The 27,316-nt window shown below is 39.7% G+C and overlaps 1 protein-coding gene across 1 annotated transcript in view; it reads right to left on the bottom strand.

The window, feature by feature from the left end:
- The window catches only part of LOC149274814 (tetraspanin-4-like), an 81,777-nt gene that overhangs the window by 14,063 nt on the left and 40,398 nt on the right, over nucleotides 1-27,316 (bottom strand). Inside the window, exons 2-3 of the mRNA XM_089505244.1 lie at nucleotides 20,787-20,978; nucleotides 18,317-18,391 (exon numbers count right to left, since the gene is read on the bottom strand). Of these exons, the coding sequence (XP_089361370.1) occupies nucleotides 18,317-18,391; nucleotides 20,787-20,978 (267 nt within the window). The remainder of the gene's footprint in view (nucleotides 1-18,316; nucleotides 18,392-20,786; nucleotides 20,979-27,316) is intronic.

Here is a 27,316-nt window from a genome sequence, read left to right as displayed (position 1 = left end):
TCAATGTGTTCTGCATGAAGGGACCACCGGACACTCTCCTGAGACCCTGTTGCACAAAGCGTTTATAGAAAGGTGAGGAGAATTCCACTAGAACGAGAACTTGGTGGAGAGGTAAGTAGGAAAATGGGACATTGCTACCGCAGACTTGAATATAGGTATTGTGCTGCATAAATTGTTGGTGCTATATAAATACAAGATACTAATAATAATGAAAATAATAATTAATCAGAAAGCTGCTTGTGTTTTTTTGGACCGGTTACCTGCACTAGAATTAGCGGTATCGCTCCTCTGCCAATGTGAGGTTTAATATCGTGATAACTTTTTGTTACTGTTGGTTTAAAAGTAACCCTTTGTTCGTGGCTCTGCATTTTCTAATGGAAACTATATCTAATAGAACGGGCAAACTATGTAACCTATTATATTGGCACAGCAGTGCAGCACATTAAAGATAACACATTTAAGCCGACCATGCTAACTGCCGTGTTTTAGGGGATTTGTTCTGAGTACGAGGCTGATCCTATTGAAAGCCGGAGATAATTGATATGGATAATGGGATGATCCTGTCTGTACCAGGGAACCGAGTACTGTTTCTGTGTTTTACATCCTGGCAGAAAGGCTTTCATTGTGTAGCAGTCACAGAAAGACAGCACTTCAGGATTTGCATAGAACAGGCACTCTGCCGTCAGTAAATGATCTACTACACCACCCTTGGTCATTATTTCTCTAACATCTTCCATCATCACCCCCACCTCCTCAAATCTCAGAATAGAAACAAATCAATGCTCCTGTTTTTATCCCTATCCCCGAAGTGGAGGCAACCTTGAAATGTACTTCTCAGTCAACCGGCACAAGGCTTCCTTGCCTGTTTAACTGGTTCACAGTACCAGTCAAGTGCAGACAAACATGGCACTGGGAGCGACACCAACACCAAGACAGAGGCCCAGCTTTCTAACGCTTAGGTATTTTACTTTGTTCTGTCTTATTAGCGGTATTGAATATACTTATGCTCTTCCATTCTTCCATTATTTTTTGAATGTGGAACAGCCTTTTTAAGAGCTTTTTCCCAAAATAAGGCACTTAGAACTAGCACAGAAAGCTAGCACTCATTCCAGTCAACATCCAAAGAATGGCCAATCAGGCCTAGACTGTCCATCTGGCACACCAGGAGACCTGTGGCCGGTAGAGCCAGCTCCACTGGCGGATTAGGCCCTGCAATATGTGGCGGCTGGCTGAATATGCGTGGACGCACATAGCATGACTATAAAAACATAACATGCGGCCCCTTATACGTTACTTGGCAGCCACTGGCCACCTTGTCATCCCATGTCCAGTCCTGGTCCCAGTATTTCAAAAGGTTGAGAAAGGATTATTTTGTTTTAGGGGCTATGGCTTTGCAAAGACATTTTATACCTTTTGACCTATTGATAGGTATTTACGGATATGATTATGGCATTCAGATGAATTACAGTAATTGTATTTATATAATTTAATGTATTAATACTTTTAGTGCAGTAGAACACTATGACACAATCACACTCAGGGTACACACTGAGCTCCTAGAAAAAAGGAACATTAAGGGAAGGAAGAGGGATCGAGGGATTTGGGTCCCACGAGGGACATTAAGGAGGTACAAGAGAATCGGCAGTGGAAGTGCACACACAGGTCAGACCGAATCCGATTACTGTGAAGATAATCCTTTGTCTAGGGCAGTGTACCTACCCCAGTGCCCCCCTTCTCATTCAGGATACATGGTGTGGATTAAAGCAAGACTTTACTGTTGCTGTCACACAGTTGATAAACATCACTAGTTGCTGCTACAAGCATGTGGTTTCTGGGGCATTTACACAGTAAAGGTGTGTGTGTGTACTGTGTGAATGGTGTAGCATGTGCTGTATGAACACCGCATAAAGGGATGTGCTTTCTACTTGTTCGGCACTTGATAAAGAGACTGAAATATCTCACTGGCAAATATCTATTTTGCATTTAATTTCACTGCCCCTTTAGAGATCTCTAAAGTATCAGATGTCTGGAAACCCTAATCAGAATGTTCCCATGGTGTAACTGGACACTGTTTTATGTGTTAATCTGGTAATCTACCCCTTGTATGAGCTCTAATTCCAATATTACTTTTATGTTATTTAATCTGCATTCAGAGCTGAACTGAGCATGGACTGCGTATAGCGCAACATTTAATTAGTCAAGATAGCAAAGAGGTAAAAACGCCCCGAAAACACTCTATAATAAACTAAGTAATAATTCAATAAGGCACCAAAAGTAATAGACAGCTTTTATAATGCTACAGAAATATCGGATACATTGAATAACTTGGATGTTTACCAGCTAATTGATGCAATTGATCTGGTTCCCTTTACGCTCCATATAACAGGAGGTACAATTGTTTAGTCTATAAAAAAGAGATTATCACAAATAAAATCGAGCACATTTCCAACAAGCCTCTCAAACACATTACAAAGGCATATTAAACAAAATTCCTTCCCATTATCCAGGTTTAATAATATACATGCAATGGTTCCACGCTCATCCAGACTTTATCTACATGGGGCAGGATTCTTGATTAGTACTCTTGAAAAAACGGGGTAAATTCATTAACCGATGAAAGTGGCAAAGTATAGCATTTGAAGGTCACTTGGTGGACACTTGCAACAACTCATTGATGCCACGGGTGGGAGTAAATGGCAAATTCACTATTAAATAAGGATTGCCCACCCTGGCTTCCCATGATGCTGTGATAAGACCTGAACTAAAGTTTAAAAATGATTGGTATATGTATATAAACACCCCTGTCAGCAGCTCCCTGGAGTAGACACAAGGATTTGGACATCTAACCCTAAGTCAAAAATGTACAAGCATGCTGTACACAATCAGAATTATTTTTAGAAAGTGTCTTAACTGACATAAGATAGCGGTCATATGGAGAAGAAACGTATAAGTGGTCCAATCAGCCACTGACCAACTTAACATTTGCCTGGTGTGCCAGATGGCCAGTCTGGGCCTGTATATATAATATAAAGTCAGTTGATTAATATGATACATATAAGGAATAGAAATAGTTAGGAATCTGCTGTTCTGTTTTACATGCACCAACAAACAACCTGTTTCTGTCTTTTTCAGATCAAGAAATATCACTGGGATTCCTTGTCATACAGGAACGGTGAAAACATCAAACAGAGCTACGCATCCGTGACAATAGTGAAGTAAAGACAACACATTTGTTACCAGAGGTACCATAAGGACAAATAAGAAAGCTTATCAGAAGTAATAAAGAGCAAAATCATACAAAGATCTCTCTAATCAGTAGGAACAAAAAATAGCTGGTGGAGGCAATCTTGGCTCAAGCCCAAAGCCTGGCTTTACATAGCTTTGTGAACACAGCAGAAGTATAATCCGGCCAGCTCGGACTACTCATTTTGTCAGGATTTTGGTGCCATATGGAGACCCACAATGTCCATCCTTCTGTTGGGCACATCTAAGCTTCTGCACAGCTCACTGAGCCAAGCGTGGAGTCACAGTCTGCTCACGCCATGCAATAGTTGGGTTTCCCACCTCTAAGCAGATAAGAGTTATACTGTGGGAAGGCCAGTGGAACGCTCGTGACATATCCTTCCAATGTTTAGCAAGTGTACCCATTTTTTTTTAAATAATAAACCAAATACTATATACATATAAAAGCTATTTTTCTTTAGATCCGATATACATCTGTATGATCTAAGGGGTTGCATACCATTTGGCGGTATAGGCTTAATGAGTGGATATCATTAAATGAATAATGTATGTGTTTATTGTGTTTTTTTATACAAGCTGAGCTATAGGTAGAGGGTTCTGTGTCTACAACATGCAACGTGGGCAACATTTCTTATTGCTCCATATTTCTATTTTTTATTTTTACCTGTTTTACCAACTATAATCTCCATTATATCTGATGTCACACACAGTATCTATATGCATTATGAAAGATTGTTGTAGTATCTGACAAATATGTTACATTTCAAAAAGGGGAAACCACTGTATTGCACAGGAATTAGTCAACTATACTCTATATTTTATTTGTGTAGGATTAACAAAACAAATCAGTCATTCCTCAGGACATACAGGAACATTATACATCATATTGTCTGATGTAAAATATGCAATTATGGGGTCCACAACTTGACCTATACAATTGATGGGCATGAGATCATTAATGAGATTGTCTCATAATTAAATAAATCAATATCTGACACAGTCATGGATAATGCATTTAGCAATTTGAGAAAATGTCATCCATAAATCTCTATCTGCTGTATTTTCATATTTCCCATCTCAAAAAATTTTACCAGGTTACAAGTACTATCAAATTAAAAATGCCAGGGTTAACTTCTATGTCACAGAATGGCTACAAATCTGGATATTATCAATTGTTATTGATTTGTCTGGGGCAGGAGTGTTGCCACCTATTAGACATATCTCAGAAGAATCGGCCTCCACATGTTTCAACCTTGGAAATAAATATTTTTGGATATGACATCATATCCTGCAACACGGTGGCGCCAAACAGTACAGGGCGACAGATCCACTTTGTTAACAGTAACACTTGTTACAATTTACTGGTCAATATACAGAGTATTACTAGGCTCACCCAAATCAATGCTACCATATATAAGAACTTTAATATATGTAAAGGCAAAATATGTGAAAGGCTGGTTTGAGACTCAATGAGATTTGGGACAGTTGTGGAAATTCCCGGGCTGGATTACACAAGTACAATAATTTGGTCCTGGATGTAGCTCTGGTATATATTGAGAAATAAGTACATACTTTTCTGATGTAAATAAAAAAGATGAACCCCTTAAGGACAATGGGCGGTCCCTAAACGCATTGAAAACAATGCATTTTGAGCCCGTACATGTACGGGCTTTGACATTAAGGGGTTAAAAAGATAAGATAAAGACAGAAACAATGAAGACAAAAGTTAAATGGTTAATCAACAAAAAAGTAACAGAACTCAGTATCCAACAATAATCAATGTAAAGGGATCAGCTCAGTTAGAGTATGGGATAGAAAAGCTATAAACCAAATGACCCAAAACATCTCCGTCTGTAGACACATTGATGATCTGCCCTCTGCTGTGTCCCGGATGGTCAGGAATCAGAATGTGAGGCTGAGGACTATTCAAGGGTGGTTCTGGACAGTAAGGACACTTGTAATTTAAGAAGTACCTCCACCTACAAAATGATTCGTTCCTCTGCAGATATTATAGCGTTGATTAGCTAGATCCAAAATAAAAGTTTTTAATATCCCTGCTAACCTACAAGGTCCTGTCAGTCTTTAAACCAAAACTGAAAGAAAGGAGATAAAAGTGAAGTCAAGAGAGATCATGTACAACCACACGCCACCATGTGTGTTTTCTATTCTGTTATATAATTTGGACAGAGTGTGTGCATGTCTAATCAAGACCACGTATAAATTACATAGAGGTAATGTTCAATATAGGCTAATAAAAAGGGATTTATTCATTAGAGGGATAGCAGGAGAGGTCCTGCCTTGGACCAACATTCAGTTTCACCAATGTGAAGGACTGAGCTGGCTCTTTATAATGCATACTTTAACATGTAAGTATAGTTCAACAGTCTATCTCATCTAGCTGTAGCTGGTGCCTCTGACTTTTATTAAGTTTATTTATTCAGCGATGATCTGAATCTATTTCAGCAGAGCAGACATCATTGCCATCCATATATAACTAAGTAATTACATCCCGGCTTTGAACATTTCTCCTTCCGCTCTTAATGGGGTTTCTCTACCAAAAGGAGGGACTACATAACATGGTAGGATAATCTAGGAAATCCCATGATTCTCACAGTCTGGATTTTTTATATAAATACTCATCAACAAACCCCACATCTGGACACCACCCCCTGTGGCTAAAGGTGGAGAGGAGCATGGCAGCATTCAGGAGCTATGTGGTCAGGGTGGACCATCCACTCTTCAAGGCTAAGCATTTTGAGGTAGCTCTCCAGGTATTGAGTGCCACAAGGTGCCCATGAGGTAGCTATGATGGAAGCCTGTGCTCCAACAGTACATGCCTCCATTAACTATACAGCTCCCTGAGCCAGTCAGGGGGGGATCAGAGGATATCCCCAAATAGCCTGTACTCCTCCTGCCAGAAATGCAGGACAAGGAGGCAGCTGAATTTATCTGTAATTCAGGACATACTGATATATAGATTCATTTATTATAGCACATCAAGGAATATAGATTTTCGAAGTGACAGTTCTACCATCAGCCAAGAATCCACCAATTCGGAAAGCAATGATTGAGCTACAATGTTATAGTGCATGGAATACAGATTGTATGGAACACAGCAAGCATGGGAATTGGTGAAACTGATAGAAGATGGCTATTCTGATTAGAACATTATTCTATACAAAACTATTCATCTCCTACCTAATCATTATATTGATTGATTGATTCTGTCCTTTCTGAAAGCAAATGCTCCTCAGGGCTTGGCCTTTCTATTTTAAAACAAATTGACAGTGAAAAGAAATGTTACGGAGTTACAGCAGGACAACAGGAGTAGCAATGAGGATTCCCAAGACATTTACTTATAGCTGGAACTCTACGTAAAAGACGGAGTTCTGCAGTTTCTGGCATTTAGAGGTGTGAATGATGGTGTGTCTGTGGTAATGTCAGAGAGAACGGGATATGCACCTGCAACCTCTTTTGGAAATTGATGTTGTCTATTCTGTCTATCCATAATTCACTTGTCAAAACCATATTTTTTTTTCTATGACCACAGATAAAACCATGATGTATGTTGAAGCTGAAGGATCGAGGTCGTTATGGATGGTAGAAGGTTTCCATTCCCTGAGGGTTTTTTTGCCAACAATAATATGGTTATTGCTGCAGATCGGCTCCTCTGGGACAATTTATCTCACTGGCGCTACATGTAATTGAAGCAAAGCTGCCAGGTTGACCACTAACGATTATTTAACCCCTTTGTCACCAGCAACAAAAAAAGGAGTCCAAGGGCACAACAAAAACACCCACAATTTTCAGAAACCAAGATTTCCAGAAGCCAATATATGATTAATGATTATTAAATGAGCGTCTAGATCGTAACGACAACTTCATGACAATTTTAAAGCACAATAGAAACTATAGAAGAGGTTATGCTTCTCCAAGAACAAATATGTCAAATTAGAGCTGAAACTCCATTGACAAGCAAAATGCTGACTACACTTTGGAACCATGGTTGTTTCTACAACGTCTAGAGAGGTCTTAGGACAATTCAGAAGGATTTGACAATCTATGGATTGGGTGACACTTCAAAAAACTAGCATTATCACAAAGAGAGATGTGAACATGGTCAAACTACTCGCGGTCCCCTGAGATATTGCTTAATCCGGTACAAGCCTCAGTTGCAAGCGCAACATCATAAACCACTCATACCTCCGCAGGATTTTATATATATATCTATAGGCATGTCTGACACGTCTGGCTTGACATTTTATTGCTTATGTCATAGTTTTATATTTAGGTTTATTGGTCCGGTTACATGGAAGCTGATTCTTAGTTTTTCACCTAGCTACAACTTTGTTCTGTACGCATTTATATCTAAAGATAGTTTGAATAACCGGATATGTCTTTTTTTTTTTTTTACTTATATTTTAACACAAGTGTGAGCTCTCAAGGAGAAATTGAAAAGTGGCATATTACAGCTCTTGTATCGAGATACATTTAGTAATTAATTTCATTCTAATTCACTAAGAGATCCCTGGTTGTAACAACATATGGTGTTTCGCAGAATCACAGCAAGTCACAATTACAGAGGGTACCACGTAACTCTTCTTGGGTTTGTGCTAATCTTTATCAGGCTGACTATGAAGACCTCATATTTTTCTATATCTTTCTCTTGAAACGCTTTTGTTAGTTTATAAATAGAAAAAATACTACAGCTTTAGCTCATACGCAGAAATATTTCATAGTATCCGGTAAACATTCAGTTTTTATCTTTGTTTGTAAGGTAAGACAAATGATGGGCATCTTGCTCTGTCATTTTACATTTACAATAAGGCACCCCAAAGGCATGCTGAGAGTCATGAGAGCTGTAATACAACATCAGCAACAGCTCCATTGGGGATGAATAACTCATCTGATTTAGCCAAATGAATCTCTCCCAAATTACGGTAGTTTGAAGGAACTCTACTACTCACCGCTCTGTAGATACAAATCGAGCTATAGATTTAGCAGAGTCGGACGTTAACAAGCTTTCACAATTACATGCTTAACCCCTTAAGGACCGGGCTCATTTTTTCTTTTTGTACCCTGTGGGACCGAGGCTGTTTTAACACTTTTGTGGTGCTTGTGTTCAGCTGTAATTTTCTCCTCACCCATTTAGTGTACCCACATAAGTTGTATATTGTTTTTTTCAGGACAAGGTGGGCTTTCTTCAGATACCATTTTTGATCGTATCATCTTATTTACTATTAAAAAAAACGACAAAAAACATGGTGAAAAATTTAAAAAAAAACACATTTTATGACTTATTTGAAAAATCTTTTACTCACCTAAAAAAGCAAGTAAAAGTAAAAGTAGCTAAATAGATTCTACTACTTGTTCTGAGTTTAGAAATACCCAATGTTATGTATTTTGTAAGTTATAGGGCAATAAGTACAAGTAGCGTTTTATGATTTCCAAACCTTTTTTAACAAATCTGGTCAGTCTGCCTCCATCTCCTCTTTGGAACATATTTGAAGGCGGTTAACTCAATTTAACCCCGTCAAACCATATATTTTTGAAAACAAGACACCCCAGGGTATTTCAAGTGCTGTTATTTTAACCATTTCCATGCACGAATGATACAACCACACTTTGTCAAACTTTGTAACAGTAATTCCACACAAATTGTAATTTAGTTATAAATATACAGGTTCTGGTATATCTCACTGTCAAACAACCCCCCAATATGTGTTCAGCAACATCTCCTGAGTACAGCGATACCCCACATGCATGGGTTTGTCAGATTGTTTGGCTGGTAAAAGGCTACTTTTGGGGCATGCGTAATTCAGGTGGTCATTTGGTCATTGTGCCTCCCTCTCCTCTTTGGAATATCTTTGAAGCCGGTTAACTCAATTTAACCCATTCAAACCATATATTTTTGAAAACTAGACACCCCAGGGTATTCCAAATGCTGTTATTTTAACCCTTTCCATGCACCAATTATACAACCATACTTTGTCAAACTTTGAAATAGTATTTTTTATTTTTTTTTACACAAATTGTACTTTAGTTATAGATATACAGGTTCTGGTATATGTCACTGTCAAACACCCCAATGTGTGTTCAGGATCTGTACATTTCCTGAGTGCAGTGATACCCCACATGCATGAGTTTGTCGTGTTGTTTGAGATTTAAAATGCCACATTTGGGAAGTGCGCTTTTTTTCTCCATTTTGGTCAGTCTGTACCTATGCCCTATCTTTGAGCTCGCCCACTCCAATTTACCCCATCAGCCATTTTTTTTTTATATTAGACACCCCTTGGGTATTTGAAGTGCTTTTAGAGAATTTTTGAGAAATTTTAGCTCAAAATAATAAACTTTATTTTTTTTATATTTTTTTTTTTACACATTTTGGTGGTACTGGATGGTTCCTCTGGTGACATCACTGCATAAATTATTTTTAAATATTAGCACATTTTTTTTTTTTGGTTTTGCTATTTTACTAATCACATTGTGATTAGAAAGCTGGCCTCCATTGACTTGCATGGTTGAATGTAGTACCTGTATTCAACCTGCAAGTGGAGCCAGAGTTCTCTAGAGAGTCTGGAGACCATCTAGCGAACTTTTAAAACTTGATTGTTTTTTTGTTTTTTTTACAGGGCGGCCGCCGCCATCTTGCTGATGGTGAAGATCACCAGCAGCTGCGGCTGTGACCGCTCTCCGGAGCGGTCACAGCCCGTCTTGAGGTAAGTGTTTGGTGTCCCTGAATGCCTCCTGATTGAGGCATTCCAGCGACACCATTAAAGTTTAGGAGGTGATCGTTGATCGCCTCCTAAACACTTTTAAAACGGGCGTCCGCCGCCATACAATGTATGGCGAATGTTGACGCCCCGGGGAGGGGCCAGACATGGCCCCCGATGCTGATTTCGGCGTTACTGAATGCCTCGACATCGAGGCATTACAACAACGCCGTTTAAGCGAAGAAAGTGATCGTTGATCACTTTCTAAGCTTATTTAATTTAGTGACGGTTCAGGACCGTCAAAGGTCGTTAAGTCACCGTTTTTGCATGACCGGCAAAGGTCGCGAAGGGGTTAAACACACACATAAGAATCGCTATTCTCATTCGGATATCCCACCAATATTCAATACATTCCATCTTTTTGGAATACATAATAGTTTCATAAATTCTATTCAATTTTACATTTTTTTGGTTTAAAGTTTTGTTGTGTCCCAGCAATATATATATATGTACACACAAACAATTCTTCTATACTGTGTAATGAACAACTGAACAACAAAAGTATTAAGGATTAAGTATCCACAAAATCTATAACAACATTAAACATAAAATTGTTCTGGATACCGCCAAATGCATTATTTCTGATGAAGAGGTTTACATAATTTATTATATATTAAAGAGGATTTTAGAGAAGATTTTTGTATGTGTTTGTCAGGCCAACTTGTGTCTTGTACAGTTATAACACATGTAAAATAGGCAAAACAGAAAAAACTAACAGAGGGTTAGTACATTCACAATTAATTCACCACAACGTGAAAATATATAGACGTCTATCTATAGAACACAGTATCTTTATTTTGTGGCTTCCAACAGGCAGGGATTTCAGAGCTACAATAACTATTATAGAGAAAAAATGGATTGCGTATAAACATTGGTCTGTTACTGGATCTTCATATACACGATTCTGTATTGCAGAAAAAATTACACAGCATCAGTTTTATATTGACATATATTGATATCAGAATACTCAAAAGATACAATCAAAAACGATGGTGTTTTATAAAACATCCTGACACATCCTAAGAGGTAATATGGCAAAATGATCAGGGAGGAAGAGCCGCGATCAGTGAGGAAGAGCACTGATCAGCGAGGAAGAGCACTGATCAGCGAGGAAGAGCAGCGATCAGCGAGGAAGAGCAGCGATCAGCGAGGAAGAGCAGCGATCAGCGAGGAAGAGCAGCGATCAGCAGAACAAACAGATATGAATAGAACCTCTTCTAAATAACCTGGTTTCCCTTTTAATTTCTCACACAGGTGCCTACACAGTCATTGAAATAAAATAAGCGTTTAAAGAGGCAGAGGATAAGACTTTGAAGTTTCTCTGGATGGCTGAACATTCTGCATTATGGCAGACAGCCCTGCAAAATGGAACCGGATAAAAAGACACCAGGGGACTGCCACCCAGGACTGTCTTTAATGTGGGGTAAAAGAAGCAACTGTTTCTTGGTCCTCTCAAGACTCACTATAATCTGGAGGTTAAAGTCTGTGCCGTTGCCAGCACCAAGCTCTCCACCGCTTCCTTCGCTAAGTCGTGCGCATCACCTGCTGGTTGTCATATCCTGGCTCCAGCAGAGGAGAGCTCTGTGACAGCGGCGGCACAGATCTCCACTCTCCACTTGATGGTGGGGGATAGGGAGGAAGCATAGAGAGGTCCCTGCTGCCAGCTCACCTCTTTTATGTATATGCGAGCTGTCAGTCCTTAATATGCAAACACATATCATCATTATGTACATCTCAGCACATGGGTTATCTTCATCTGTATTAATAATTATGAAAAACGGCCAGTTTACTAAAAAATGCTATAGTAGATGTTACAAAATGCCTACCTCTAACCCTCTCTCATTTGCATTCCACCCTAAGTGTATTCCAAGCATGGTAATTTCGTGTAACATACATGCATTATTTACAGTTCCACGAAATCCTCTGTCAGACGTTAAATGAAACTGCAGGTGGCCCGGTCTAAGAAGATTTCTGTAGTAAAATGAGAGAAATAGTTGAACTGAGCTTCATTAATCTAAGCCGGCAGTGTTCCATGATGAACATACAGTAACAGATACATCTAAATGAGCGCCCTTCTAGCTCATTGCAAATCATACATGCAGAGGGGTTTTAATTGCCACACAGAGGTATCAGACAGGAGTAGTTCCAACCCCTATCAGAAAGCTTTTAGCACTTATAGGTATACTAAGGGGTTGACACATCAGAAAGCTATAGCTATCTATACCTACTTTATAATCTCCTTAAGAATTTTAAATCCATGCAGTGCACTTTATGAAACGGGTTATCCATGACAATGGACAAAGATGTGGTTACATGCCACAATTATCTCACATGATATAAACAGGTTTATATAGAGCCTCTGGTGTATTTATTATGGAGTCTTGAATTCATCGGTTAAATAGGAGGTGTGAGGGCTTTGGGTGGTATAACATTACATTTATAGAGGGCCAGCCAATTCTGTAGCTCTATTTCAATAAAAAACCAATAACATTTAAAGTATATAATTTGATTTGACTATTAAAAAATGTTACGACATACTGGTAAAGAAGTAGACGAGGGCCCTGATCTTGCAAGCTTCAATATATTAAAGGAAGCAATGGGATCGACAGAAGAAAAGGGACTGCTTGGGTGAGAATGATCTGATTGTGGTGAGGGTGATGTGGATTTAATTGTGGAGTGCATGTGCTGGCAATATATCAGGCTATGGCCTCGCACACTGCAAACGTTTGTGTTTTTACATATCAAAATATGCTGATATGCAAGGACCATAACATGCCAATGTCTATTTTTCCATCTACATGGATTTGACATGATTGGCACTTTAAGAATTACACAGCACAGATATTCCATCACAAAAAACAATGATGAGTTACCTATATAACCATTTCATCAACCAGTGTGAACATTTATTGACTTTATTGAAGAAATTTCCCAGGAGAAAAAGATACAGTATATATATATATTTTTTTTATTAAGAGATAAATTATCCTTTGATGTATAGAACATAACTACGTCATGCCCCAGCTTGCTTCTGATTTTTAATAAAATTTTTCAGCCAGGGTCAAAACAGAAGATAGAAGAAAATACTCTTCAGGTGCATACGCTCAAGGCAACAATCACAGTCATTCGTAAAGAGAGGAAGAACCCCTTTTGAGCTCAAGTTAGCACCATATATCACTGCTTAATGTAGACCTTAAGATGTTTGCAAAAGTCTTGGCAATGCGCATCCAAGAACATTTAATCCAGGAGAACATGGGCAGTCCCACAGATATTGAGGCAAGGTAGGGTTAATGAACGTTCTTCCTAGGTTCCTGTATATGTTTCAGATGATCCCAATTAATATTCCTAAACACTTTTCCGACATTGAGAACGGAGCCGATTAAGTATGTTTGGAGTGGATGGAAGCCAAGGTTGAGACTTACTACACTATACTTACCGAGGGACAGTGGGGGCATGGCGCTCCTGGACATGCCAAAATACTATCAAGCTTCGCTGGTCAGTGGATAAGGGGCAGAAGGTTTGCCTGGAACTGGGGGGACAGTTGGAGGTTGATCTCTATGTCTGCCTCTGGCTTCACCCAAAAATGCGAGATTAAATGAGATGAGATTAAACTCTTTCTTTAAAGCAACGCAGCAGATGTGGTGTTGGAGGGGTTCCCTCCTAACAGGTAAACAAGACTTCTTGGGGGGCTCAGGCAGAGTGATATGATGTTGGGAAGTTACATCCTAGCTTTTGACCAACTACCAAAGACAATGGAGCCAAGGATGTTGGATACTGGCAGCTGTAACACTACGAGGGAAGCATAATTTTACCAGGGAGTTAACGATCTTCAAGCGTCTATGCTGAGGTGACTGTCCCCCTCCTCATACGATCTCCTTGCTAAACAAGCTACTTTTAGAGAAACATAAAGTAGTTCCCACGAAGTTGTCAGCCTTAAAAAGGGCAAGAAAATGGATATAAAATATTGGCAATTAGGTATAGAATTTCACTATTTGGGTGCTGGTTCTATGCAAGTAGGTGGTGGTAGAAGGTGGTGGAAAAGCTGCCACCGTTTCATCAGGGTTAGATGCTCCTCCGTTATCGCGAGATACTTGAGGACAGATATATCATCCATACATAGGAAATGGATAAAATGGAAGAGAATAGGGTAATGGAGGAACTAGTCAAGATCGTCATACATGGCCAGATGGTATGCTAGGCTGGAGTTCACAGCATTTGAGAGCTTTGGGAGATTCTCTTCTTCTTCTTCATTCTATCTCCATCTTCTATATATATATCTCTGTCCTTTCCTTCTCTCACTACTGGTGATGTGCTACTTCCTTCTCTGAATGCCATAACATGGGGACTGACACGCCACATCGGTCTTGATTGGCCCTTGAGCTTTAACGTGTGGGATGTATGAACAGAAGGCTGGTGGAGACAATGGGACCAATCTGTGCTGTAAACTTGCAGAATATTTACACTACTGTTTTCTTGACAAAACCAAATAAAACATTGATTTACAAACAAAACAAAAACAAAGAAAACACCAAGGCTTATATATCAACTAAAATAAAATGAATCCTCCACGTGCCATCCCCGTACTCACGAACAACATTGTGCTCTCTGATGCTGGCCAATACCATGCCTAAATAATTGTCTCTTATTTAAAACTCATGGTACTCGATGTACTGAACACAAACCATTCTCCAAATCTCATTGCAATAGACAACCTGACTTTACCAAGGTTGGCTTCTGTGCAAGCACCAGGCAGCCCGGGGTTCTAATGAACAGAAGTTAGTCTGGAGCCTGATGGGTGCAAGCGAACCCTCTAAAATACATGAGAGATGTGCAAAAGAGATCTATGCCTTTATTGGCACTCTAAATATATAAAAAGGTCCTGACAGGTACCCCATCAGTTGAAGTAACAGTTTTCGGCATGCATTATGTGTTGTATTGTTATCAAAGTGTTCTACTGGTGCTCTAAATACCTCTTCTAGATCACCAAATACTATGCCTCTAACCCAGTGAATCTGCCTATTTACCCCAGGACTCTTCGGAACTTGGGGTCTGCAAGGTATGCTGAGAATATACTATTATTATTATTTATTGTTTTATATAGCACCATCAAATTCCGTAGCGCTGTACAATGGGGGCGGATGGCTATGCGCATCCTATATGTGCGTGTATTTGTATGACCTAGAATTTATGATGGAAAACTTTTATTTAAAAGGAATATAACCATTTAATCGGGGATGTTGATGAATACTACACATGTAGCAATTACTTTCATTTTGTCTCAGGCACGTTGTCTCCATCACTAGCGGTTTACTGCTGCTGCAACAAGAGGCAACATATAAAGGTTCTGTATACTGGACTAATACACAAATTTACGCCATACAGCAACATCTTGAAGATGAAATATGGCCTGTTAGCAACTTATCACAGTATTTCTACTTATTAGAATCTCCTTTAAATATCTGCAGCAACACACAATTGATTTCATAAATCTGTGGTTACGATCCTGTCGCTACAGCTCTCCAAATAATTTTTAATTTGTACCCCAGAGCATGGCCTTAGACATTTTAATTACAATAGTACTTGTTCTACATGTAATTTATTGTCTCCGATTAAAAACTGCCATAGCGGTATCACGGATTTATGTCTTTTATGTCCTTACAGATATTCAGGGAAACTCTTTCTGCTTACAATATTAGAACTTGGTCTGTGTATTGATTGGGATATTACATGGGGAGATCCTATTTAGTCACAAGGTATTTGAGAATTGCATATATTCTATGACAGCATAAGCGCTTTTAACATAAACTTTAAAGGTTAGTTATGCTTTGGGGGTTTATTCACTTAAGAGTTGCATTTTTTAGTCCCCACCTTCATTATACATTATAATGGGGAAATCCCAGCGTGCTTCTGCTTGAAGTGTATAACAGATGAGATATATGGATCTCTGCTAAGAATGGTCTGACTCTGATTAAGGTCTGGACTCTGATTAAGGTTTTCTACAATAACATCAAATACTGCTGGCCCGGTAAGAGTTGGGGGTTACTCCAAAGCTCATCTCCTAGAGGAATGGACCTCTGAGGTCTCGAAAGCTTGTGGACATCTGTTTTTGTGTTGGTCAAATATAACGTACCATATGGGTTATAAGCCTTGTTTCATGGGATTCATGTATATTAGTATTATTATTCTCTGTGAATTGTTTTGGTAGGGTTGTAGAATATTTTGGTGGGTGATTTTTGGACTCCCATTGGCGGTTTTCCTGGCTTTTCATTTCATCGCATCTCTTACTGCTGCTATTGCATTTTTGATAACATTGTTTTTACCTTAGGATTTTTGTTTAAAACACATCATTAAACCACGTGTGGGTTGGAAGAACAGGCGTGCACACCGTTGAGCCTGCACAGTTGGGGGACTGTTATTCTGATATATTTATTGACAGTTTAATGTATTCTCAACATGATGCCTTGGAGTCTTAAGGCAAACTTTGATTGGGCAAACATAGAAAAATAGTTCGAGCTTTGGGATCTTAGAGGGCTCTTTTTTAGATCAAAGACTTCAGAGGTAAATTTTGTGTACATAATTTATATATAATTATAGAATGCTAATGTACCTGCTCTGTGTACAAGAAATCTGCTTCACAATAGGCTAGGTATCTGATTGTAATAAAATGCCTTATTCTGTTGATCTATAAATTAAAATATAGTATAGCGATATAACTATTCTCAAGAGGAATTCATACCCCTATACCCCTGCATGCTGCAAGTTTGGGGTCACTTCAAGGTAAACATAATTGCAAATGGGCAACATTAACCCCGTCTGCACTGTATTTCTCATCCAATTTATGTTATTTTGAACAGTAGTATATGTGCTTTTTTCCTCTACATTTCAAAAGGCGCTGACTGCGTAGGCATATATTTCGATAAATGCTTAATAGTAAATGCTCAATCAGCCTTTAGGCGACTTGCGGAATTTATGCAGATCAGCCATTTATGTTTCTGTGTTTGACTAATGCCGGCTTCATAATTACTTTGCAAACAAAGGGAAAAGTCGAACAGAGAGAAACCACATCAATTTACCTGTAGGCTTGATGCTTGGCAGTCACATAAGAGACGGGAAGGTGTGAGGGCCGCCAGCCCATTTGTTTACAGTGTCACAAGCTGCAAATCACTGTGATTTTGTGTAGTCTGGCATTGTGTGTTTAATTTCCTGTGAGGCAGTAATGGCATGCGACAAGGCCAGGCTATTCCCAAACGCCTGACACACACATAATGTTTTATCACAAACTAGCACGCATTCGGCATACTGGTTATGTCACATCCAGGATATTAGGAAGCAAACACATTGTACCCGGTCTGTGACAAGAGGGCGAGCCGACCCTTCCAGCACTTTAGGCCTAAAGTTGTCTTGAATTTGGAATTACCTCTTTAGGTCAGAAACAGCTATTTTCTGGGTTTCTCAAATGTTAGGAAACTGTATAAATCAATAAAAAATCTGAATCGTATGCAAATCAAGCCCTAAAAGCTGCGCTAAGCCCTTTGTGTATTTCTATCATGTCTGAATGTTGCAGGAACTTATTTATTAATAAATACAATCCATGTATTTCTCATCCTTCAGGGAGCCTAAACTTTGTCTATTCTCAGCTGAGCATGCCCCGCATTTTGTTTGATCTGATCCCCAAACCTTCAGCTGAAGGTCACCCAAGGGTACATAATTGTCTGAGGATATGTTCCAGCAGCTATCAATACAGTAAACTCAACACCAACGCATAGAGACTGATTACATGAACTTGGCAGGTTTGCTCGTTGAGTAGGTCAGACCTTGGTAAGCCCCATGTAAGGCCTATAGTGTAATGCTTCAGATGAGGCTCTTAGAATCTGGTTATCTGCCAGGTTTACTATTGACTGCCAGCAGAATAGCCAGAAGAGCTCGCGCCATCACGTCCTGGTTATCTACTCAATTACTAATGGTGTAGTTTATTATCTCAAAATCATAGATGTTAGCAAACTGATGAATAAGTCTGTGCCACAAAAAGAAAATATCATCCTACAACATGTGAGCCACAGAAAATGCTTAGACATGTATAAACAAAGTTATAATACACTACATGTATAGTTCCATATATACTATACATACATGCAGTCGTATAATAAGTAGAGTAAATCCACCTTACAGTTTAAGTGGATATTGTCTCCTGTTGTACCGGATATTATGATGGTGTGTAAGAGCTCTACTTATAAACAGCAACAAACCAGTAAACATTTGAAGAACATTTGGTATATGTATAAAAAGAAAACATATCTTACCTTGTCTGTGTACACAAAGAACAGAATGACCACAATGATCTCCAGGAGGAGAATAATCAACAACAAGACGAAGAACTGCAAGAGAAGAGAGAGAGGCTTATTGGCGTTAGAAGACGATTTGTAGGTCCTGTCTACATTTCTACACGGGTCAGATATGGTGTCATATCTTCATCTGCACTTTGGTCTCTCTTTTGTAAGTAGGAAGCGTGCCAAGATATTAGTATTCTGTGAAAGTACCTTATATATTTCCAGCTGAGAAAGGGAACATTTCCTGTAACTGCCAACTAATGGCTAATAGCTAACTCAACTAACACAATGCTCTTTATAATTTATGAACAGGCTGAAACATGAACATTAAACGGGAATTATAGTAATTAAAGGAGCGTTGTTATAGGACAGGTTTCTGTTGTGCTTTTTAAATACTGTTTATGACGCACAGTGGTGAATATTGGTAAACAAAGCAAAATAATACTTTTTGTTATTTTTTATATTACTTGCTTATGGTTATTAAAATATTTTGTGAACAGTCTCCTCTATGCTCAGAGATATATTGTGGTCATATAATTGCTGTCATAATTAGAAAGTAACAGAAAGTAGGACATTTGAGTTAAAGCTCCTATCTCCTAAAGAACATTTTTAAATATGTTTTTTTTAATGTTTTAGCCAGCAATGTATATGCGTACAGCTAACCTTTATAAATATCCATTAAAGAATCCTCTTGATCATCATGATCTTTTCAAAGAATAGTCTCTTTTGGGGCTGCGTTTAAAGATCTTGCATCTAGGCTTCTCTGAGATAAGTCAATTATTTTGTTTACTAGGAATCTCTGGATGTTTCCTTCAGATAACAATAGCTCTGTGGCAAATGTAATTAATTTACCGCCAGGCTGACCAAGATTGTGCCGCACGCTTTAAAGGGAAATCATTTTCTGAATATTTGATTAATTTCATTGTTGTCCATCTAGAGGTCATCTGTTCACTTCTGGACAGAAAAGGTTTATCTTAGGCTCTTGACCTGACTTGGCAGAGTGACATTATTATTATTTTTAATCCTGAGAGACAAGGGAATGAGATTAATGGGTCGCTTGTGAGAATACTCCAATTCCGGGAACACGGCTGAGTGAGACACTCGGCTGAGTGAGACACTCGGCTGAGTGAGACACTCGGCTGAGTGAGACACTCCACTGTGCTCCTCTCAATCATTAATAATAGGAGCCCCAAGGTCTTTTAATAACCTACTTTTGCCATATTTTCCTTTGTGGGGACTAGAAAGACAGCAAAGGATCCTTGAAACACAATGTCTAGTTAAATATCTGAAACTTAATTCAATGTACAATGTTATAATTATCTCGTCACAGACAAAATGTATTGACTGTAATAAATGTATCTCCTGTTTTTATCTCCTGTTAGCTCTCCATAGACTACAAAAAACATTGCAGTGATAACATTATGGCAACTTTCTGGCTAATAATAATTGTAATCTCACAGTGGCTGGAGTGTTAGTGGCTAAGAAGACAAGTTACCATTGTAATATAATATATTCAGCATTACGAAGAAATAATTGCTGACACTATTCTACTTTATTTTGAAAATGGGAAGTCCAACACATTTATCAATGGACTTGGATTGAAAATTAACTATGTTCTTAAATGGTGTTCTTACATCTAAGGACCATCAGCTGAAGAATGCTCTTATCCCACTCATTAACGATGCAGAGAGCCATTTTTAATGACAAATTAATTGTTATGCTACCATAACCAACACAGCTTATTACAGAATTAAGCTTATACTATACGGCTGATGATAAATAACCAGAACAGCACAGGATCTACAAACAGTCACAAATGTTGAAATACATACACCATCACAAATGTGTTCTATAACATGCCTCCAATTCTAACCTGCATTAGCAATAATACTGAAAGCTGTTCTTGTCTTTCCAAGAGAAAAGGAATGTGAGCCAAATGTGAAATGGGACTTTCTATATCATTGGACACTTGGAAAATTAGACCGATAAGAGGCTACTGCAGTGTGACCAGATAAAAATCTCAAAGGAAAATGTCCCTTTCTACTGTGCATCATGAAACAGCAGCACAAATGTATTATGGGTCCTCCGCAGTACGCAGAGAGAGCCAAATCAATTTGTATAGCCTCTTCATTCCTTCTGGGCAAACTCTAAAGTGTGTTTTTACCCTTGTCTCTGTTTCAGGTTTTTTTTATACATATCATGCAGGGCTTCACAAAGCATATTAAGAGCTTGTGGCAACTCAGTGTGGGTTCAGTGTCACACAAATGACCTCTTCAAACAGCTGCCTTACGCATAAAAGACCCATGAGCGAAGCCTCTGTAATCTGGACTAATTATCTATCGATCGTATGTTACTGAGCCTTGTATCTGCATGCAAAATAAAGCTATCCCAACAATCAGGCTACTTTTTGAGGCAATTTTCCAGCCTGTATTCGGATACTTACACTCAGAAGCAAGTACTTGTTCTCTTTGATGGCCCCGATACAGCCCAGAAACCCAACAATCATCACCACCGTTCCAGTGGCAATCAGAAGGTTGGCAGCCGACAGAGACGGGAAGGAGGAGGAGAGAGTGGCAAAGTTTCCCTGTGTAACCGCCAGCCAGATCCCGACACCCAGGATTCCGCATCCTCCTAGCTGCAGAGAAACCAAACATAATTCATAAACGAAGTAGATCTATGCAACAACTTCAATACCTCCAGAAAAATGCAGCATTTCACATACAGTAAATGTTCATCATGGTTGGGAAGCAGTTCTAAGAATCACCTCTGTGTCATGCAAGTTGTATGGGTACTAAACTTCTAGATCAAGGGAAAAGTAGTGATACCTGGGCTAAAGAAGAAGTTCTAACATCTCTCTGATCCATCTAATTGAAACTTTACTTGGTGAGGAAGAACTAAGCAGCATAAGTGGGAAAATAGTTTAAACTTCCCATGTGCCTATAATAAAATATATATCCTCTCAATGTTTAGTGGACCTCTGTAAAGGCCATCTGCTTCCCACCTGGTACCCAAGTCACTTTCTGCATTGGCTCATATGGCACATGAACTCTATTAGCTTTAATCGGTTTCTTGATATATTAATTTTTTAATAAACCTATTAGCTTGGAGTTTAAATCCATTATGCATTTATATGATGGGGCAGTAACTAATTTCCCGATACAAAGTCTCGTTATGCATTGAATTCAACTTCTGTTTGGAACAAAGATGTGACAAATTCAGCAGCAACAAAATCTGTGAAATGGTCTGGAACATACTTTGTGAAACTACTTGGCTTTCAGGAAATATGAAAGGAACAAAAACCGCATCTAGCAAAGTGGACTGTAATAAAAATTCACAACCTCCCCTGAGAGGCAGAATGCATTCTACTAGATGCCAGGGAACATCAGAAACAGAGGCCATATTATGTTGTTCTGACACATACAGGTTAGTATTGAAGAAGAAAACAAAATAACTCTAGACCTTAATCATTTATGGCTATGTTATTCATGTAAGTTTTAAATGGTTATTTTTGGGTTAAAAAGCTTTCAAAATACACCTCCGCTTGACTACATTTCATACACTGCTTTTTAAAAAGTGTATTTCTTCTTAAGTAATTAAAGTATTTCTGCATCACTAGATGACATCATACACAGCTCAAAGAAAAGGGGGGCTGCCTCATACAGACTAAATTGAATCAAGCACTAACAACCGCCCATCATTAATGCTATTACTACTTATTTAATGTAAAGTTTTTAAGCCATTTGGATTTCTATTTTTTTTTTAGAGCCGACATCACAGCTGCTTCTACAACACATAGTGAAGGCATGTCATCCAAATGTACCCTCTTTTACCAGAACCCCATAATAATAATTTAATTGCAATGTAAACTTTATGGCTCCGGCTACCACCAGGATGCGGGCAGGTAATCCCGCTGATGTCTGTGGATGGTTCCACTGACATTGGGAGTCCTGCTGACTATTTAACGGGGAAATGAGCGGTGAGCGGGGGCATGACACAATGGTGCTCCTACAACCCAGAGTTTTCCGGTGGTGACCTGGAAACCTGGAGCTTCTCCGAGAGTTTCTGGGCAAAACCCGAGAGTTCCCAGGTATGCATCTGGCTCTGACTGGTTCTGTGTGTATATATATTTATGAAATCTTAGAAGCCGTGGTTTTAACTGATCTTTAGTAACTTAGATATTTATATATTTACGCAAAACAAATATCTAACATGTTTGCCTTTGGTACATGTCTTTGATTCGTCACTGAAAATGTCACAGCGGGTCTGAGCCCCTGGGCAGTGTGCATGAAGATTACTTTTTTGGGCGGGGGTCGTGATTCTTAGTCTTCTGTCCACCACCAAAAATAGGCCCGGACAGCACTGTCCCCAAAGCAGAGTTAGGCATTTTACGTGATTGCAAGCACTAGACTCATGCAGTACAAAGTGCCTGCGTGTGTGATGTACGAGAGGCAGTTTACTGTGCCGCTAGCCACAGGCCTGCTCATTAATTCTCAGCCTTTCCTTGAGAGAGAATAGCATCTCTGCCCGCATCTAATGCTGGGATTTTCTCTCAGTTGGATTTTTATGAAACAATGATCTTTAAAACCAAGATGTAAGTGACAGCGGAAAGGTGGAAATAAAACCCCGTTTATCCCCACACAGGTATTTCTGTTTCATTTAATGATTTTATTTCATCCTACATTGATGATCCTCAGTACCTCTTTGGTATAATTACCATATTGGCTTGAATATAGGCCGCACTTTTTTCCCCCACTTTAAGTCTTTAAAGTGGGGGTGCGGCCTTTATTCGAGGTCTAGCGCCCGACGCCCAGGACATGCAGTCCCGGGCGCCGGGCAGGGTTAGGATACAGATCCCCCGCAGCGGTGCAGGGGACCTGCATCCTACTCCCTGATACGCTTAGACAGCCTCCCCTGCCAGCACTTTCCACGGGGGGGCATCGTGCGGACGGTCACCGGTTGCGGAGGTTGTTTACCTGCATCGCCACAGCCGGTGAACGTCCGCACGATGCGTTTTACCTCTGCCCCCAAGACTTACCAGAGCAGACTCCCGGGTGTCTTGCGGGGTCGGCGAGGGACATCTACGCAATACGCGTATACAACTTCAGTGTGCCGGCACCGGAAGTTGTATACGTGTATTGCGTAGATGTCCCCCGCCGGCCCCACAAGACACCCGGGAGTCTGCTCTGGTAAGTCGGGGGGGGGGCAGAGTGGCAGCATATCTCAGGGGGGGAGGAGGAGGACAGTGGCAGCATATCTCGGGGGGGGGGACAGTGGCAGCATATCTCGGGGGGGAGGACAGTGGGAGCATATCTCGGGGGGGGAGAGTGGCAGCATATCTCAGGGGGGAAGACAGAGTGGCAGCATGTTTTTTTGGTGCTTTTTTAAAGAAAAAAACTTTTTTTTTTAAAAAGCACCAAACTTTTAGGGTGCGGCCTATATACGGGGGCGGCCTATATCTGAGCCAATACGGTATTTAATCGTACACCTAACTATATGCCTACAAAATCCCTGACCCCGAGCAGGTGTACCTAGAGGAATTGATGCTGTTTTGAAGGCAAAAGGTAGTCACACCATATATATATATATTTTTGATTTGCATTTTTGTTCTGTTCACTCCCTTTGCATTTTATTAAATGATAAAAATAAACACAACTTTCTATTTTTGAAAGCATTCTTACTTTACTGTATTTTTTTACCCCTGCCTGAAACTTTTGCACAGTACTGTGTCATTCGTAAGTTTGATCTACGGATTCTGCCGTCTTCACTTCAGAAAAGCATTTAGTGTGTATCAATAGTGCTGAACCAACAGCTACACTTAAACCCACATCATCTCAAACCTGAGGATCTTTGAAACCTTTTGTAACTTTTCTCATCACAGGCATTGCGCCTCCTCTGTCTGGTTTTAGTTTTAATGTTGTGTGATGCAACACGTTTCTCTATGTCATGTAGTCCATTAACCTTCCATTCCCGAGTCCAAAAACAAGTTAAAAACGGGGCACAGAACATCCTCGGATAAATCACTGCCCCCTTTAAAGTCCTGTTTGACAAATGCCGTTACAATAAGCCTTCGCAAAGCTGTGAGAAAGCACGAGTATCACTCATATTTAGAAGAAAAATACTGCAGCAGCTTTCATTCCACAAGCGTGACCATGGAGAGTTCATGTACATATAATTCTACTTTCTGCAATAATTAGCGTGGGTGAGTCCTCCTCTTACATGTAATGGAAAACAATGCGATAATGGCAAGTATTGCAGCTTCCACTGGGTTACTGCTCAGAAGACCAACTGGAAGTCAAGCAGTGAGACCATTATACCCAGCAGCTTCACTTAATTGTTTGAATGCCAAGAGGTGTGGGCCACTAGCTGGATCAGAATGCAGTAAACACCCCCTTTGGCACACACTGGGTTAAGCCTGCCCTCACATTCTCGTAAAAACACGATAAAATAAAAAGGCCATGTACCGATTGGGGTTTGTAAACTTAAGTCGTATATGTTTAATGTCCAAAAACCCCATTGGTAGCATGATGTAGAGTATATGCTCAATAAAAGTGAACATGTTTAAGTGGAAGGGCTGTAAAGAGATGTGGTTTCAACTCCCTCACTTCACTATTCATTTACGGAGAGCCACCACTAGAATGTTTCTCCATGGGCTGTCATGTATAATGTATAACGAGGCTTTGAAGAAATCACACATTTAACTATGCATTATACAGGGCCAGCCAAGCTCTTCCTGAATCAGAAGCTCACTGGGGTCAGCCATTCATAAAATAAAGTGCAACAAAGGAACACAACTTACCCTTTAAGTAAACGTCATTGTCGCAGACATCTCGTTCCTACCTCAAACCCAATCTAATGTCTTAGCGCAGCTCCATACCATTCCCTTCTATGTTTCTTTCTATGTCATTCCCACCATTTCTCGCTTCTATGCTGCTCTCCGCCTTTCCTTTATTATTTCTTCCTTTCATAGTAGATGACATTCTACGGCACGATTAAACGTTCTGCTGCCTGCGGTGCCAGCGATACTTCACATTTATTTATTCATATAAGGCTGCTGTACTGAATTCGTATCCATGCATCTCAAGTGAAAACATTCAGAAGAAAGAGTATGGCATGCAGTGGCAAGTTCTAGAAATAAAACATTCAGCCTGGGGTAAATATCAATGGCTAGTCATTCATGTTACTTTATAAGTGAACTTGATTGTAAGCTCTGTGGAACAGGTGGGCAATGTGGGTTAAAATATTCAAGAAATACAATCCTAAAAATAGAAGAAAATGACTGAATCCAAGTATGCTCGGCAAGGCTCTACTAGAAAAATACAGTTCTCAGAGTACCCAAAGGACAGCTCTCTATAAATATAAAAATATCTTTAAACAAGATATATAGTATTCCTTTATTTCCGTTTTCATAAGTTCCATTGGAACCCGGCTGGCCCTCCTAGTTTTCTCATTACTTTCGATCGTGAAAACCTTGAAGCTTACTTGGTTCTTGATCTTGTCAAGACTGCCTCATGCCTATCCTACGTCTGTTGAAATTTGCTCACTGTATTAACCTCTCTACCACTTCTCCCTGAAGGCTGCATACCTTATCTACTACCCTCTTAGATGTAAGGTAAGCAAGTTTTAATTCACTAAGTCTCCTACCCCATAGTTTTAGTCTAAGAGGTTTGTCCATATATATGGACTGCAGCGATAATGCAGAATGCCCTCTCTGAGCTCCACTAGTTGGACCAGTTTTGGCCGTTTCATGCAGTCAGGAAAGCGCCCCCGCTGAAATGAATGGACTGCGTTTTGTCCGTACTCATGGGGGGGGGGGGCTTGTTAGAATCACTAGTAGAAACTGGCTGGCGGTTAGTATGTGTTTACTGGGGGAGAGTAAATGAGTCCCTTCATGCATATGCACAGGAAAGTATAAAAAGGTGACACTCATTTATCATATCTATTAACGTGCACATGATAACTACAGCGTCCAGATAATGCCCCAGTCATATCCACTCTCTACTCCAAGGTATTCATGTTGAGATCCTGATATTTTTTTATCCCGTAAACAATTCACCAGAATATATATCTGACTGGGTCTCCTGATACTCTATTCAGAGTCTGACAGGAGATCTGAGAAATGGCAGTACAACCTCCCTCTTCTCACTGCCTACACATATAATAATGCATTTATTTTCCTTAAATATCATTATTTTATCATCGGTGTCTTGGTGATTGTTCTCGACCGCGGTTTACTTAGAAATCCCTGAAATTACGTACGCATCTCACATGTATTGTTTCCACTACTTAGGAGCCACTTCATGTGGACGACCTCTTAAGAGGATACTAGAAGTATCTGCAAAAAGCAAACATTTATTCATTTGGAAATGGTTCTGTAGAAAATGACTGCCCTGTCTACAAGATACCTGGAAAAGCTCTGCATCCCTCTGCGCTAATTCTATTTATTCATAGGTGGCAACTTCTATTTAGTCAGGGCAAAAACGAAATAGGAGCCCAGGGATTTGGAGACCAGGTTATTCGGAATGGGGAGACCTGCATATAATGCGTTTTCTTTTTAATCGTTACCATCTGTGTTACTCAACGCTCACACGAACAGAGACTCAATCATGGCTGTCTGTCCCCATGGGAAGATCTAACTTAAGATCACATTAGAAGGAGATTGTGCATGCAAACGCTTTTGTACGGTGACTGGCTGAAGAAATTAATCTCATTCATCACTTTCAGCGGTTGGCTTTAACCAGCCAGTTTTAACAAGTAAATGCATTTGAAAGGGTAGAAGAAAACGTAACTAAATGTTCTCAAACTGTTAGGTACCGTTAGCTTGGGGATAACTGGGGATTAAAGTCGGCTGTGGCACTTTAAGGCCACTGGCCAATAAATGGCGTGCTTGCAGCTATACACTACCCGTGCCGCATGCACTAAAGGTAGGGATTGGCGGCAAAGTGGCGGTAAAGGTTTATGGAGGCTGGGCATTTA

This window comes from Sceloporus occidentalis, unplaced genomic scaffold (assembly GCF_023333645.1).
Source record: "Sceloporus occidentalis isolate IW3139 unplaced genomic scaffold, rSceOcc1.0.p SCAF_320, whole genome shotgun sequence".
Taxonomy (NCBI): domain Eukaryota; kingdom Metazoa; phylum Chordata; class Lepidosauria; order Squamata; family Phrynosomatidae; genus Sceloporus; species Sceloporus occidentalis.
Note: the sequence above shows the minus strand (reverse complement) of the source record. Positions and strands in the feature narration are given on the sequence as shown.